At 39.1% G+C, this 17,242-nt stretch overlaps 1 protein-coding gene across 1 annotated transcript in view; it reads left to right on the forward strand.

Annotated features, from left to right (window-relative positions):
- The first annotated feature begins 9,241 nt into the window (after nucleotides 1–9,241).
- The window catches only part of Sap-r (Saposin-related), a 168,492-nt gene continuing 160,491 nt past the window's right edge, over nucleotides 9,242–17,242 (forward strand). Inside the window, exons 1-2 of the mRNA XM_067095684.1 lie at nucleotides 9,242–9,288; nucleotides 10,404–10,676. Of these exons, the coding sequence (XP_066951785.1) occupies nucleotides 10,640–10,676 (37 nt within the window). The 5' untranslated portion in view covers nucleotides 9,242–9,288; nucleotides 10,404–10,639. The remainder of the gene's footprint in view (nucleotides 9,289–10,403; nucleotides 10,677–17,242) is intronic.

The following is a 17,242-nucleotide window of genomic DNA, read 5'->3' on the forward strand; positions in this document are numbered from 1 at the left end:
AAAGTCTATTGCCTCTCGTACATACGTATACCTGTCATTTTCAGATTATATATATATTAGAGCTGGAATAGACCCATCCTCACCATCGTAGCCAAGTGGACAATCGTTTTTATTGCTTTTTAGGCTGAAATATGTATGTAGAATCCACTGGTAAAAAGTGACCAGTGGATTCTACATACATATTTCAGCCTAAAAAGCAATAAAAACGATTGTCCACTTGGCTACGATGGAGAGGATGGGTCTGTTCCAGCTTTAATATATATATATATCTGAAAACGACAGATATATGTATGTATGCGAGGCAATAGACTTTTATCCTTCTCATGGTCAGGTAGGCAACGCAACGTGACCCTGCTGTGATTATGGGACCCGGGTTCATTTCCCGTGATCAGACATCATAATTTCTTCGTATTTTTTGCAGTTGGAACTTAAAACTTTTGTAGTGACAAGCGTATCCAAAAAGCACGAAGAATTCGAGAAGCTAAGAGGGCATTGTGGCTATTACAATTACATATGTATTTGGTAAAAAGTGACCAGTAGATTCTACATGTATACACACACACAAACATACTTATATGCACATATATACCCGGAAAAATATTAATTACGAAGTTGGGCTGGTTTCTGTTATGTATCCTATTCAATATTATGCTGTATAGTCTAAAGATGAGCAATTCTATTTTTCTGAATACCAGTCACCAAGCCAAAAATGAATATGGCATTTTGCGCGAACATGCTTATAAACCCAAAATAAATGTAATAACTCAAGATAAGCAAAAACTAACCACTGCTGTCAATGATAGTTTTGTCCAAAAGCTGAAAGTATATCATCATGATTAATATACTCTCTTTGTTAAACATAACCCTATATTCAAACGGACTGATGTTCAAAAGATATCCTTACAGCACGTAAAAGGGGAATCATTGAAGACAGACGCTCACACTTTCCAAATGGAATTGACCCACTAAGCTTATACTCCTCTAGGTTTTGGAAGTGATACAGTATAAATCATTTATGGAAACGACGATGCGGTTAGGTGCTCAAGTTTTACCTTCTCATCCAAAAATTGCAGAGTAGGTTATATTTACATTTATTCAACTATCATTCAACCAGGCCTGTTTGCTAATTCAGGCTTACATGGGGTTTCAAATAAAACAACAACTAATGTGTAATACACAAAATTTGTAAACTGATAAAGATAAATTGAAAGATTTAAAGATGGTAATTTTTATTATATCACGTGAATTGGAGAATAACTGCTGTTGATTAAAGCAGTGTACAAAAGTTTTTGTTTGTAAGGAGGGAAATTGACCTTAACATATTAAGAGCGACATTCATTCTACCGGCTGAGGATGGATTCAGAAAGTCATTTCTCTTCGTGCCATTACAGAAAGGGATCTCTGATGATGGTGGGGGGATCCCTTGGAGAGGAGAGGGGTAGTCTACCAAGTACTGTGCCCTGAGGATGGATGCCACCATCCGTACATCAGTAAGACAACGACTCGCATCTCCAAGACGAGAGAGAGCTTTAACACACTGATCCCCAAGAGGAATTGTCCTCATAAATTACATACAAGGGGAGATAGTGTAATGGAGTCCAGGAACTCTTCTGCAATTTTCCATTCAGGGAATATCCCATTTATTGTGATAAATACGCATGAAGGTTTACCTCACAAACTTCTCGTTGGAGATGCTATAATTACACAGTCATGATCCAAGATTATGAAAAGGAGTGATTCATCCTTAGAAAAATTAGCACAGCATCCCATCAGAAGTAGGCCTAACACTCAACCACGATCTAAGAAAAGCTTGAGCCTCAATAAAAATGAAAAACTCCAGATACACAACCACCTATATCTCTGGTACTTAACTCGTAGGTCTCCATCTGATCTTTCAAGAATTTAGGTAAAAGTTAAAGAAATCGCTGGACTTTAAAATAAAGCAACGAAGTTAAGTAATGTGAGCTCTTGTTAAGGAGGAAATGATTGCATCACAGATTAGTGTTGCCACTACTCATTATCAAAAAGACTCAACAGCTCCTACCTAAGTATAATGTATTTAAAAACGTATATTGGTACATGTATTAACTGCCTAATGACCTTTTAAGCATTTCAGGTGCTAGGCCTATATAGCAAATACGATCAAACACCCGACTGCCATGGATAGCTTGGCGAACACTGACGTTCATTACAGCATCGAATTCACTAAATTAATGGGTACCAACAATTGCATCCAACTCATTTGATATCTTCACAACCTCATTATCTATGTTAATGCGCATTTCACACTCAAAGCTTTGTTGATGGATACCACTGAAACTCATGCCTTAATTATGAATAGCATCCCAAACTCACTGCCTGTTTTCAAGAACAGTTCCACAACGCGCTGCTCAAGGAAACATCACAGTTCCCGCTTATGACCAGCCCCACAAAGCACTGCCCTTATTCAAGGATAGTACGAATGTTTCAGTGCCTTGTGATCAAGAACAGCATCATAATCATTGTGTAGACCAGGGGTTTTCAACCCTTTTCTCCCCACGTGCCATTTTGGGTATTTTTAATGTCAATAATGTACCCCCATCACTTTGTATAAAGTAGAGAACAAAACAAACGCAGAAAAACATTCCATTGTGTATATTTGCAAGCACTGTACTGAAGGGAAGTAAGTACACAACTCTCCTGACATAACCAACAATATTGTAAAAACAAAGAATTCCATAAAAATAAAGAAAATTGTTGATAATTATTTACCTGTGGCTATGCAGTCAGTGGGCGGCCAGGCCCCTAACCTTAACACCCGTGGGGAGAGCGTAACCCCTAACTGACCCTTGGCGTACCCCCTGGGGTACGCGTACCGCAGGTTGAAAACCCCTGGTGTAGACAGTACCATTTACTTACTGTGTTCACAGATAGCCTAACACGCATTTGAAAGAGTTCATGGAAAATAAATTCATTGCCCACGTTCAAAGACGGCATCACAAAACTATTGCCAGTATTCGTGGGTAATATTACATAACTAATGCCAATGTTCATGAGTAACATTACAAACTTATTGCCAGTAGTCAAGAGTAACTTCCAAACTCGCTGCTTGTGCATGAGTATCAAACTTATTGCCTGTGTTTATGAGTAAATCACTGCATGTGTACATGTAGTAACACTCATTGTGTTCACAGCAAAACTCATTGCTTTTGTTCACAGAGATAAACTCACTGCTTGTGTTCAGAGAAAAACTCACTGCTGTGTTCACAGAGAAAAACTCACTGCTGTGTTCACAGAGAAAAACTCACTGCATGTGCTCATAAGAGTAAAACTCACTGCTTGTCTGCTTGTGTTTATAAGAGTAAACGTCATTGCTTGTGTTCATAAGTGTAAAACTCATTGCTTGTCTTCACAGAACAAACTCATTGCCAAATGATCATAGAGTACCAAACCCATTGCCTATATTCATCTGCGTCCATAGAGTAACAAACTCATTGCCTGTGTCCATAAAGTAAAACCCATTGCCTGTATTCACAGAGTAACAAACTCACTGCCTGTATTCATAGAGTAACAAACTCGTTGCATGTATTCATAGAGTAACAAACTCGTTGCCTGTATTCATAGAGTAACAAACTCACTGTCTGTATTCATAGAGTAACAAACTCACTGTCTGTATTCATAGAGTAACAAACTCATTGCCTGTATTCATAATAACCCAATGTTAGCGGATAGCATTATAAATATACTACTTATGCTATGAGTAACCTAATACAGGGTGACCCCCAAAAAAGCCAGAAAATTTGGTACTGTTTATTTAATTGTTGGTAACAGAATACAGCTGTTAACATCGTTAAAACAGAACAAAAACACAAATGTTAGATGTGGTGTTCAAAATGTTTCCTTGGGCAGCTGCACATATTCCAATTCTATGCAAAAAATATCCAAGACTTAAAATGTCCATACTTTCAACTAAACAAAAACTTGCTTTCGTGCTGTCTGTTAACAGGAGCTGAAAGTTCCTAGCTATGAGTTACTGACAAACTTCATAAAATTAATTTCATCTGCTCATAGCAGAAATCCAAACATTACTCTGGACAATCTTTGTCTAGGGAAAATTTTGCATGGTCTTGATGATTTTCAAGAGATTAGCCATTGGGTAAGCAAGCCCTATTATTGTAAATGACCGGTACATTTAGGGAGCTTCTTATAACCCCTGTAAGTGCGACAAATCGCGCCTCTCCTTCCTTGTGTTTCTCCTTTCTGATGTACAGTGCATTAAACACGTTATGTATTTTACCTGTCTTTATTTCAGATTCTTTATGTACCTCATCTTATGTATCACAGTACGGCCTTTTATGCCGATATGTATATCTACTTTTTATATGCCATGTAACGAATGTTGCACGTATTTTTATGCTTGCCAGAAAACACAAATCTTGTATGGACGCAGCGGGGGGCCTTGGGTCGCCCGCTACCTTTCCGTCCGCTTTTTGTCTTATAGACACCTGTCGAGAATAATAAAGAATTACGGGCTGCTCTAAGAGCAAGAGCCCGTGCTGGCACAAGGCCAGCGAAATCTGAAACAACATAAACAGTCTCTGTTTTGACATTTCTCTTGAACCTCACATCCCTAAATTTTCGGCTGCGAGAAAGGAAATACAACAGTTCCCCAGAGAACCCTATTAAGTCTAATGCCAACTTTAAAATTAAATTCTGGAAAAACAATGAATATTGGCCAAAACTTAGCAGACTTAACCTAGCCACAAATTTAATCCATTTTCTGGAAGCTAAAATTCTAAAGTAAAACACACCAAGACGCCAGACCTGTACATAAATGTAATTTGTTTTAAAGCTGAATATTGCCGTTTGATGGTATAAACTTGAATTTCCTCAAGCCTTAAGGAGTTTCTGCAAACTTACCTCAGTGGGAGGTAGCCAAGCACATTTAAACACCTAATACCTACCTGAGCTTATAAGAAAACTAAGCAACAGATTCAGTATGTACTTATCACCTGAAAGAAAGAGTTAGATTAGTTGGCTTCAAAACCACCCAAGAACCTGCATAGTAGGTCATACGACCTACTATGCAGGACACTGGGGCTCCCCCACCCTACCAAGGGCACCGTCTCTAAGGGGGTGGAGGATAAGGTGCAGTTGTTCAAGAACAATATATACAAATTAAAACTAAATTACAAAAATTAATAAAGTAAGTTTATTACAAAAATTTAAAAAGTAATTTTATTACAAATTAAAAATAAATCTATTACACAAATTAGGTAAATTTATGACAAATTAAAATATTAAATATTAAAAAATTAAAGTAAATTTATGACAAAGCAAATTTGACAAAAAATGGCAAAACTACTTGGCAAAAAAAAAAAAATGCCTCCTGCTAAAGAGAGCAGCTTTATTATGCGTGAAGCTTTACCGTTAGAACAGGAACTCAAAGTCAAACTGGTACCAAAAACATCCTGGAAAAGACAAAGCTTTAAGAACTGTACGTAACTTAATCTAAATCTTGTAAATTTTGGGCGTTTACTCATGTCAGATTATGGGTAAATGCCCACGGAAATAGCTATAATGACTGCCAAAGATTTGTACGAGATTAAACACAGCAAGATTCGAAAATCCCTGGAACAAATGTACAATATTAGCATATAATATAGTCAAGTTCCAGTGTTACCTTGCAGAAGTCCGGGGTTTATTATAACTTGACCAACGAAGTGACAACACTCGATGGAAATCTCAGGCGCCAACCGGAGTCTACAAAATATAGTCGCGTGATAACGGTTTTTTCGTAAAAACTTCACAACATGACCAACTACGATACAATAAATTAAGGAGAAATTGAATAAGACACTCCTGAAGAAAAAAAGGATTGCTTGGGAAACTCCTGTCAAGCGTCTACCGCCCAGATAAATGTTATAGTCGAAGCTCGAAGGTCCAAAGGCAAATGTCCTTAGTTTCGAACTCCAACAAAGTCATTTGCCAAGGACTCTAAAATCTCAGTAGTGTCTTCCTTCCTGGAACAGGACCGAATGCGATATGTGGATATCCTTGAAATCACTAATTTTGCAAGTATTTTTGTTTCCTCTTCCTTTCTTTTACTTGCCTTTTCATGGAAGTTTAAAATACAACACATGATGAATACTTTTTCCTGAACGTAACTCGTAATTTCTTTTAGTGCTCACGAAATCGATTTGTAGCATAAGCCTGTCGCATATTTCTTTTCATCACTTTGATGAAATAACTTTTAATTCGTGTGGATATTTTGTCATAATGGTATATAATGAAATATTCTATATATACGTACACACCACATGTACAGTATATCTATAGCCTATATATATATATATTTTTATAAATATTCTGCTGTTCGACCTCCCAGCATTGATTTTTGTATTAATATACTCCTAACAAAGACCAGAAGAACTCTGGGAAAAGCAGAGAGGAGTGGGCTAGGCTGTGTTTCAAAATTAACCATTCCTGACAGCTTATAGGTTAGTATTAGGGACCTATCCAACAGGGAGGGTTTCACCAGGCCCTCTTAGTTAGGGAGTCCTGTGGCCTCATTTTGCTCTGTACTATGTATCGGAGAGTCCTTGTTATTTTTCAGACTGGCTGCAGGCTATGAACGAATGCTGTTTACAACAACAAAGCACAGCATCCCCACTTCCGACCTAGGGTTGCAGAGAGAGCCCAACCTTCTTCCAGGGCACACACGCATCAGTGCTCCTGATAATTCTATCCTTTGTCCTTCTTATGTTCTATTTACTAAGTGAATCAGTGTTAAGAGTGGTTCCAGAATCCTGGGCATCTGTTGCAGTGCGCATGCAACGTACGTGAACGGTAAGTCTGGAATTGACAAGTATTACCGATTGCTGGTATTTCTATTACTGTATTTCTATTTCCATTTTTTCCCCCTTCCTCAGCCTCTGACTAGAGATCCTGGTGTAACCACATTTCCTGTATGAAGTCAAGTATATGAATAATTATTATTGCCTAGTGAGATTACAATAGATATTCCCCCCTTGCAGTAAGTAGAATCAGGGAGAAGTCAAGCATAAGCAATATTCAGGCAAGCCTTGGAACCTGATCATACCATTCTTTGGAAGAGGAATAGCCTTCAAAATACTAAAATTTCCTTACGATCATCCATTGCGTTATAAGTGAAAGTAGGGGGGAATATTACAGTGTCCAAAACGGGCTAATTGGCTCATGTAAATGCCCTCACTGTAACAGCGCATTCTCTCTTTTTTTTTTTTTTGGGACTAGGTGGGTAATAAATTGGTTATTTATTTCATTTGTTCCAGGAATAATCAAATTATTTAATACATAGTTCTGATTGGCAACCTAATCTAATTAAGTAATTGTCTGTCTTTTGGGGTAACTTTTAGCTTTAATTGACAGGATTATGTGGGTCTTAGGTAGAGCAGGGCTACATAAAGTACAGTAATTAAATAAGAAACTCATCAACCAAAGGACCCAACTAAGAATATATATATGTGTGTGTGTGTACCGTATAATTGGATACATTACGTAAAACTTGCTACACTGGTATATGATTCGTAACCAAGTACAAATGAATATTACTTCAATTAAACTTACTTAGCCGTTGCATTACTGCTGTGAAACTGATACCTGAGTTTTTACGCAGGATTTTTTTTCAGTTTTTTTTTTTTGAAATATTCAGGCTGCTATTTGCTTATTGTGGCTGCTATCTCAATCTAGAGGTTACCTGCCTCCTTTGAGTAAGAGGTTACCTGCCTCCTTTGAGTAAGCAATGAAAATCCCCTTTTTGACAAATGCCCAAAACGGGGATTTTTAATTCTTATTCAAAGGAGGCAGTTAACCTCTAGATTGAGATAACACAGCAGCCACAAATAGCAGCCTGGATATTTCAGTGATAAAAAAAATACTATACTGATTGAGAAAAGACTCCTATTTCTACTTTTGGCTTTCATCAAAATTTATCCTTCTTTTGTATCCCCTGACCTCCATAACTGTCTCTTGTAGCTGGGCTTTACTACCCCTTTTGTGCTTTCATCACTTTTTTTTACCGTGATTCCCTATAGGCTAAAGGCAGCCACCAACGATCAGTTATACCTGCACAGTCGGTTTGTGCAGGCAAAACTGAATTTTAATATGAACAACCAGCACAGTTTTTCCCGCCTGCGTAGGCGGTCTGAGCAAATAGCTTGTCTCTATATGAGTGAGACTTTGCTTGGGCAAGTGAAATCCAAAGACTATAGTAACAGATTGAGCCTATGTATGTTTATTCGTGGTTATAGACCATATATAAAATTCAGTTTTTAAGTAAGAACAAATATTATGGCGATATAATGTAAAATAAGAATAGGCCTATAATACTGTAAGTCTATTCATGATATTATGCATCATATATATGATTCATTTTTAAAATGAGAACAAAATAACACTCTGCTTTCTGACAAAAAAAAAAAAAAAACTTAGACTATATGTGGTTATTCACTGCTCACATCCCAAGTAAGCCAGTTTTGAAATGAAATTAGACTAATCAACAAAAATTGAAACAAAGGAACAGTAGTAAACTAAGGATGTTCACTTGTCGTAACACATCATAAAAAGTAATTCTTGAAATGAAAACAAATCAGTATTAAGCATTTTAATGAAAAAGAGAGAAGAACAATATTAGCTAGGCCTATATATGTCAACTTTGAAATGAAAACAAACAATTACTAACTTAATTAACAAATTTATCTTGCCATGGAACCCTTCCTTTATTCATAAAAATATCAGTAAACATTATAAAAGTCCTTGGGGCCAAATTTAAACTCTTTTAACAAATTCACATGGGAGTATTGAATTAGTTTTTTCAACCACTCTTCCCTGGACGTCTTACTTGACGTTTACAATTTTTTTTTTATGATATCAGCAAGTCAATTGCAGCCAGGGCATCATCGTATGTTGACGTCATGGTTTCTACGGAGGACTGAGGAAAAAGACTATTGTTAGAAGTGAAGATTTGCCTGTTCAAGCCAGCTGTTCAAGGCATAGCTAGCAGAGGGAAATGCTTTTTTATGGCTATAATGTCTTAGTCAGAACAGGCAACATATCAATCGTTACTTGTGTCATGTAAATAATATTTTAATGGGCCTGTTGAACTACGCGTAATTCGTTGAACAAATGATTCATGTAGAAAATTATGCAAGTTCTCTCTCTCTCTCTCTCTCTCTCTCTCTCTCTCTCTCTCTCTCTCTCTCTCTCTGCTAGGATTTGCTCCAGTGGTCCTTTTTCTAAGTTCAGAATAGTTTATTCTGCACGGTCAAGGTACATATTTTAAACATCTTATTTTAAAAACCAGGTGATCCCATTCGTGAAGGCAAGTTAGGCTACGCAGTTTACACGCATTAATCGGCTGTGATATAATAGTGGCAATAATAATCCTGATGATAATAATGATTACTAAAACGATCAATACAGTAATATCTACAATCAACAGTCCTGTTCGATAACTGATGAAATCAGATAGCCTATAATTGCTAACAGTATATCATTCTTATAGGCTTACGAAGAAGTGGTGTGTGTGTAAAAATTTCACCGCTGCGAAAGAAAATACCAGATAAATTATGCCATGAGAAATTAGTATTACTAGTGAACGCGTTTTCTAGGCTACATTATGCGCATTTAATCTGGAAAAAAAGAGAGGAATATGTATTGAATATGTCCAAATTCTGCTACGTAAAGGCAGTACGTCTTTTGTTTCCGTTTCTTACATGTTATGCTTCTCGATTTGTCAATTACATGTCATGCTTCTCGATTTGTCAATTACGTCATTCCTCATACTTTAACGTGGATGGGTAAGAATTTATGGACTTTAGAGGCTATGTGCAGTCTGAAAAGAATAATAAATGACACTTTTACGAAACTTGAATAGTTACATAACTTACGCAAGTGACTACCATGGCAACAGTTTCGAGAGTTATCAAATAATATGATCAAATTAATGTGAACCAAAACTTTAATCCGGTCCAAGCTAACGGAAAATCGAGAACAAAGAAATGACACTTTTGCCGTTTATTAAACATCCAAATATACAAAACCTTTTCAGTAGACGCTAATTCTTATACTCGATGCCAAATTCAACTTACTGGTTTTACATTAAGGGAGGGGTTTATACCAATTGTGATTCATCCTAGATATATTAGTTCCTAATATTTTTACGTGTAATATCTGTTACTATAACTGAACGTTGCCCAGCATTTCTTTCGTGTTTTTGTTGATTAGTTATAACATTGGCAACTCACTGTTATGATTAACGTCAATGTCGCCAACTACGACACAGCTATCTTTATGTATTCATATCTAGCAAATTGAGAAATCCCTCTGGATGAAGTTCAGTTATAAAACTTCATATATATTATTTAATTCATTCTTTTATTTAGTTCAGTACTATGAAGCATGACAGAGACGATAAGTTAACAGTTTGTCACAACAAGTGGACTGTTGGCACCAGCTGAGGCCTCGGGGGTGCTGCTGACTGTGGAGGAGGCAGGACTGTAAACATCACATGACCACGACGTTAAAACTGCGCTTTGTTTTGAGCATTGTACAGTATTCTCCTCTCACTTGGTACGCGTAAGAACGAATGTCTCTGTGAGGACTTGGATATCGACTAATCATGAGGACTGCCGCACTCCTCGTTGCTGCTATAGCAGGTATTTTTCAAGTTTTACTGACTGGGATCCCAACTACATATAACTTATGAATCGAAGGCAATGGCCCTATTCGGGAATTTAAGACACCTTTCATAATAGTTGTCTAGGCCTAGATTAAACTTGGCTTATGGTTACACGCCTAACATAGTGAATCAAGCAGGCCTTAGGGTAACCAAGGCTGTGTTGAGGTTGCTTCGACGTGAAGATAGCCTAATGTCGGTTTTGAGTTATTCATTGTTGGGATTTTGAAAGCATAGAACGCGCTTTTCCAGAAAGTATCGACAACGTAGGATAGCCGGTAATCCTACTGTTTAGGGGTCCAAATTCACTGCTCCCTCATGTGTGCTAAGTTTTCTTGGTAGGACTATGGAAGAACTCCGCTTGGGGTATTTATCTTGGAAGTTGACGTTTTCTACAGTATCCCATAGGCCTATTGGTTGCTTATCAAGACTTTACGGTAGAAATAAGTATTAACTCCGCGTCGGGCATTTCCTTGTAAATTAACCTGGTAGAAATATATAGTATCGCCGCGGCTCCGACGGCCCTATAACTTGACTTTTTCTACAGTTTTTTGGTTGCTAATTATGAATTTACCTTTAATTTTTTGCGCTCGAGTGTAAATTATCCATAATTAACCCCTGAAGCTTCATCCAACAAGGTAGGGGACCCGATGGGAAAGTGGGGTTATGGCCCTCCAAGAGAGGTTGAAATTCTCCCCCTCAGTGTTAGGTTGTTCTGCAAGTTAGGAGACCCCTAGGGAAAGTGGGGTTCTGGGTGGGGTAGACCACAGGAGGTGAGAAGGTGATCAGATCTCACTGTATGTTGCGTTACAGAGATGAAAAACTCTTACACAAACACAAAAGGAACAAAACAACGAAGGTAGCCATTTCAAAGGCAAATCTTTTCACTACTACTGCTATTTTGGATGCTGCTGTGCATTTTCACTGTTATAGGGGAGCTTTTGGTACACAGCCCAACTGCTTACTGAGTTCTTCATTGGATGGGTTGATATCGTACTCGCCTAGCACTCTCCTAGGCCCGCGTTCGATTCTCCGGCCGGCCAATGAAGAATTAGAGGAATTTATTTCTGGTTTTTGAAATTCATTTCTTGGTATAATGTTCGGATTCCACAATAAGCTGTAGTTCCCATTGCTAGGTAACCAGTTGGTTCTTAGCCACGTAAAATAAGACTAATCTTTTGGGCCAGCCCTAGGAGAGCTGTTAATCAGCTCAGTGGTCTGGTTAAACTAAGGTATACTTTTAACATTACTGCTTACTGAGGAAAAGGGGGCTGGGCATTCTGAGGCCTCGGCTATAAATACTTATCCAACCAATCATGTTACAACATTAACTCTACATTAAGGAAAACCCTCCTAATTCTTTGTACTTTAGACCAAATGTAGTGTTAGGAACAAGGGAAACATTGGGGGGATTCGTACACCAAGTTACTTATATATATTTCTATCTGTTTTTGTTTTTTTATAACCAGCTTTTCTTTCAGCTTCCTTTTATTTCTAGTTCCTTATTCATAATTATTACTGCTCCGGTACATTAATGCGTTTCCGCTTGGTAACATTATGCATTACAATACATTATAATTGAGGGCAGTCCTCGAAGAATGGGGCTCCACCCTACATGAATTTTGAAGAAAAAGAGAGTTTCCGGAGGAATTGATAAGTTTCTCTTAGCATAGGAGAGGCTGTGGGGAGGATTCACCAGGATCTTCACAGGTCAGACCTACGTCCTCACAACTATTACGACCATCTGCTTGTGTTGGAACTGTTCATAACCCGTTCATCAACTATAACAGTTTCTGTTAAGCTACCTTAGCTTTGTCCTTTTAATTAATTTAGGTTTTCTTTGGAGGGTGGGTCCTGGTAATGCAGCTTACTAGGTTAGGTAGATTAAGTTACTATAATAACGTATAAATTATGTTTCTTACAAAGGGGTGTTCCAGGGAAGGCGAAAACCCCCCCCCCCACCAGGTAACATGGCCTTGCTAGGTTAGGTTAGTATAATAACCTTTATTTTACGATTTCCATAAACCCCTCCATTCAGTTAACACAGCCTACTAGGTTAGGGTGGAACAGGTTATTGTGATAACCTTTACAAAGTGTTTTCTTTATGTTGTTGTAAAGTTTGGTGTGTGTTACAATATTCTGACTCTTCAGGCATTACCGCGCTACTATGCATTATCGCTTGGAAAGGTTCTAACGTTGTATTAAAAATTTCCTATTTTCCTATAAAGTTTCTTATACAAACCCCCTTCACTCCTTTTCTCAGTGACTTCATTTCTCCCCAACCCCCCTCCTCTCAACCTGCCACAAGCCGACTTTCCGTCGCAGGCCTGCATATTATAGACCTTCACTAACTGCATAGTTCATTTCAGTACGATGGCTGAGTCCTTGCCTTCAACCGCTTGCACTCCTCCGAGCCTATAACTTGCCATACTTTGCCCATTACTTGCGAGAACTGTTGCATCAATTACTGGGAGTTTAACGTATATTATTACAGCAATTATGACAGGTTAATTCAGCTGTATCAAGATCACGGCCTGTTAAAAAAAAAGTGATTTTGCCCCATGTGCGGTAGTGATACATTTCCAAGACCCCAATACCAGGTTTCATGGTTTTTGGAAGGCAGCGGCTGATTTGTACCCTCCAAGTTCCTTGAATAAGTTTTTGTGTTTTACATTTTTTGAGCAAAGTGTATGTTTTTTTTGCACATTTATTTTATCAGTGGGGAACTGCTGCAGACCGATTGGTGCCTTGGAGATTGGGTTTCCTTATACTTTCAGGGCTGTTGGTAAAGGAGCTGGCATTTTATCTTTTGCCGGCTTGTCATTTTCCAAGCTTCTGCTTGTTGCTTGGTAAAGTTTCCTACCTTCCTAATGTATTCCTACCTCCCCCCCCCACTGTTTCGTTGCGTCCCTGACTAGGTACCTGTACGTTCTGTGTCTGCGAAGAATCTTCTTCCTACCTCCCTACCTCTTCTCACCTTCCCCCGCGTTTTGGGGAACGTCAGGAGCTCTCTCCCTGCCTTCCCCGACGTTTCTCCCCTTCCCTCAGCTGTCCCCTCCTTGCAATGAATGGCTCCCTGTCATTTTACATGCCTGAAGAACGGTTTCAAAGCGGAAACATGTCTGCTTTGTTTGTGTGTGTTCTCCCTCCCTCAAAACCCTGAATTCCCAAAGTCCCCCGTTTACTGTCGGGTAGAGATTGGAGGTGAATAACCATTGGCCGATAACAAACAGCTACATCTCCTTGATCAGCAGCCATAAAAGTTAGGAAAAACTGGTTTCCAAGGTAAAAACACGTGCTGAGTTAATACTGTACTTAGAAATACCAAATTTACTGTTGTTTTTGTCAGTTGACTGTAATCAAATGTAACTAACCTCAGAACTGATATGTTGTTGTATGCTGGCCAACCTGGAATGCTATCGTGCATGTAAACTGTGTTATAGGGGAACTTTTCGTAAAAATTGGAGTTTCCTTCACTGGGGGGTCTCGGGTGCAGTCCCCTGGCTAAGTAACATGGCCTACTAGGTTAGGTTAGGGTACGTTAGGTTAATATCGTTCCTCTTATAATAGATTTCCTTAGCCTTTCCCTTCTTGAACATATGGCTTCCTAATAATTTGCGAATGCACAGGACCGTTCCATATGACCAACATGAAAATCCAGTTTTAGCCCAGTGTATTTCCCCACTCAGAACCCCGAGTTGGTAGAACAAAGCATTTCCTTTAAAATTGACTTTTCATATAGTATTTTGGTTGTTTATCAAGAATTAACCGCTATTTGTTCTTACACGATATACAAACTGTTGGTCCTTTACACTGGGAATTACTTACAGCGAAGCTGGAAACAGCCGTTAAACTCTTGGACAAGGTGGTTAGGCAGTAACTACCGTATGGTGGGCGGGAATACCCGCCTGCCCGGATGTAAACATTCCAGTTTGCTTCCAGCCATCATGCATTGCAGACGTGTTTTTGGGGCTCTTTGCCTGACTGTTGTTAAGCTCTTTTTTCCGATGGGATCATTTTTTGTTTTTTATTTTTGATAGCCTTGCATAGGCCGTCATCCCCCAGTGTGTGTCGTGGGGTCGGCAACCAGAGGCGTAACTAGTTCGCTCCCCTTTTATTGGACCTCACGCCCCCTGCTTGTACAAGGGCATGACTGTATCCCTATTCTGACTTGTGCTTACTGTTGCTCTTCGCCACCTCTCTGTGGACGAGTTTGCTGGAAGGAAACTTCAAAGGAAGGTTGCTGGGCATCGTCAGGGTTTTTGCTTCTGATGGCGCCCTCGGTAGCAACCCCTTTGTCCTCGTTTCTCTGTTTTCCAGTAAGCTTTCCCTTCTTGCAGTCGGGCGAAGATCGCAGGGAGGGTGGTGGTCGGGCTACCTCATCTCAGGGGCCTCCTCTCGCTCTGTACAGCAGTTCCCCTCGGAGGGAGAGGAGTCTCCCTGCACTAATCAAATTTGCTTTTTTTGTTTTCAGGTTGACAGTGAGCATCGTAGGTTAGTAGTAGTTGGCTAGATGTATCAGCCTTGAGGAGTTTCCCTGTAACACTCATACAGTGGTTACTTTAGGAACGACCATGGTACTGTGGTGGCGATGGCATAGGTCCACATTGGTGTGTATGATTTCCGTGTATTTGTAGTCTCGTCTACTCCTGCCATGTCTCCTGTCTTGATTGCTCCTGTTGCCCTGACGACCAGTCACTGGGCAGCTCCTGTTGTGCCTCCTGCCCCAGCTGCCTGGTTTTCCCTGTCGCCGCTGCTGACGTTCCTGAAGCTCCTGCTGGCTGGGCTGCTCTTGTCGTGCCTCCTGCCTCAGCTGCCCTGGTTGCTCCTGTTGCTTCTCCTGTTGTTCCTGTCGCATTGGCCGCTCCCGTTGCACTTTCTGATTTGGTTGCCCCGGCGGTTCCTGTGTTTCTTGATCCCATCCTGTAAAAGATGTCAGAAAAGAGATTGAATTCCTGCACTCTAAAAAATTAAGGGTGTAATATGGGTAGAAAAAGGGTATTTCTAGTGGTTAAAATAGCATACCCTATCGGGGTATATGAGAACTATAATATACCCTTTACAATATACCCTATCATGGGTATAACATATATTTGTGATACCCTTACGGGTGTATCGTAGGTAAAGAATACCCTCACTGCAGGGTATTCTATACGATATATATACCCGGGTATATAAATTATATAATTACTATATTAATGCAATACACCCTTAGGTGTACTTATCCTTATAGTATATAAAATCATAAGGTCAATGATTTTAAAAGTTTGGTTTATCAATTTATTATTTTCATTGCACTTGAAAATCAAAAGTATCAGTGATGAAGGTGGGTGGTGGATGAAGGGAGGAATGTGATCTGCGGCTGCGCTGCGCGTATACGAGAGACAGCAAGAAGTGTTGTTTGGGCAGTAGGAGGCACGTTACATGTTTTGAAATATTGGCGCCACACTGTCTGGGACACACTGGCAGCGATGTCTCTTTGGAGAATTAAGTTTTTTTATAATATTTCGCTTGGAAAAGTTCGTTCCTATATGTTGAAATCACTAAAACTTCCAAATATTGCTTAATAACCACACCTCACCCCCACCAACCACACCTCACCTCCACCACACACACGTAACACTGCTGGACTGAAATGTTGAGTGAGTCACTTGAGTGACTTGAGTCTTGAGAGCAGTGACAATAGCAACAAATGCATAAGAGACGACAAACTATACTAATGCGTATGTCTATATAATATATATATATATATATATATATATATATATATATATATATATATATATATATATATATATATATATATATATATATATATATATATATATATATATATATATATATATAATAATATATTGTGTAATCAAGTGAGTCTTGGCAATGATATAATTGCCAAGAACTACATTTGTAACCGACTTGCTGCAAAATTATCAATAACTCAAAACTAATATATTGTTAGTAACTTTTTTGTTGTGTTACACTATCAGTGTAACAATATGGATATTTGATAAAGAGTAAAAGTTCATTTCATGACATAATCAGATATACTTCCTAAGCCCATTTTCAGACCAAATGTAAAAAGGGTATAATATTCATCAAAAATACCCTGCCTATCCATTGAGAGGGGTATTTCTGAGAGGGGTATTTCTGAGCAGTAGGGTATATTAACTTATGTATAAACCTTAGCTCAAACATTTTACCCTTTCTCTACCTTGAGCTATTTGCAGTGTGTGAGATGTAGTCGTCTTCGACTTCATCTTCTGCTGCCCTCTCCCCTTCTTCTTCTGAGGCTCGTTCCGAAACAGGGGCTGAAGAAGAGGAAGGCTGCCTCTCCCTCCCCTAAGAAGTCCCTCCATGGGCCTTCTAAGGGGCTGCTTCCCTTCACAGGGAGGCAGTGGAATCTCTCCTTGACTCTTCCCTGCCTTTGGGCTCGGGAACTGAATGGCTTACCCCAGAGCCTTGCATTTTGGGAATCGCAGGTGCGCAGACTTCGGTTGCGCTCCTGTCACCATTCTAGGAGTTCTGCTTCTAGACTGGTGCTGTGTC

The sequence above is a fragment of the Macrobrachium rosenbergii genome, chromosome 51 (genome assembly GCF_040412425.1).
Source record: "Macrobrachium rosenbergii isolate ZJJX-2024 chromosome 51, ASM4041242v1, whole genome shotgun sequence".
Taxonomy (NCBI): domain Eukaryota; kingdom Metazoa; phylum Arthropoda; class Malacostraca; order Decapoda; family Palaemonidae; genus Macrobrachium; species Macrobrachium rosenbergii.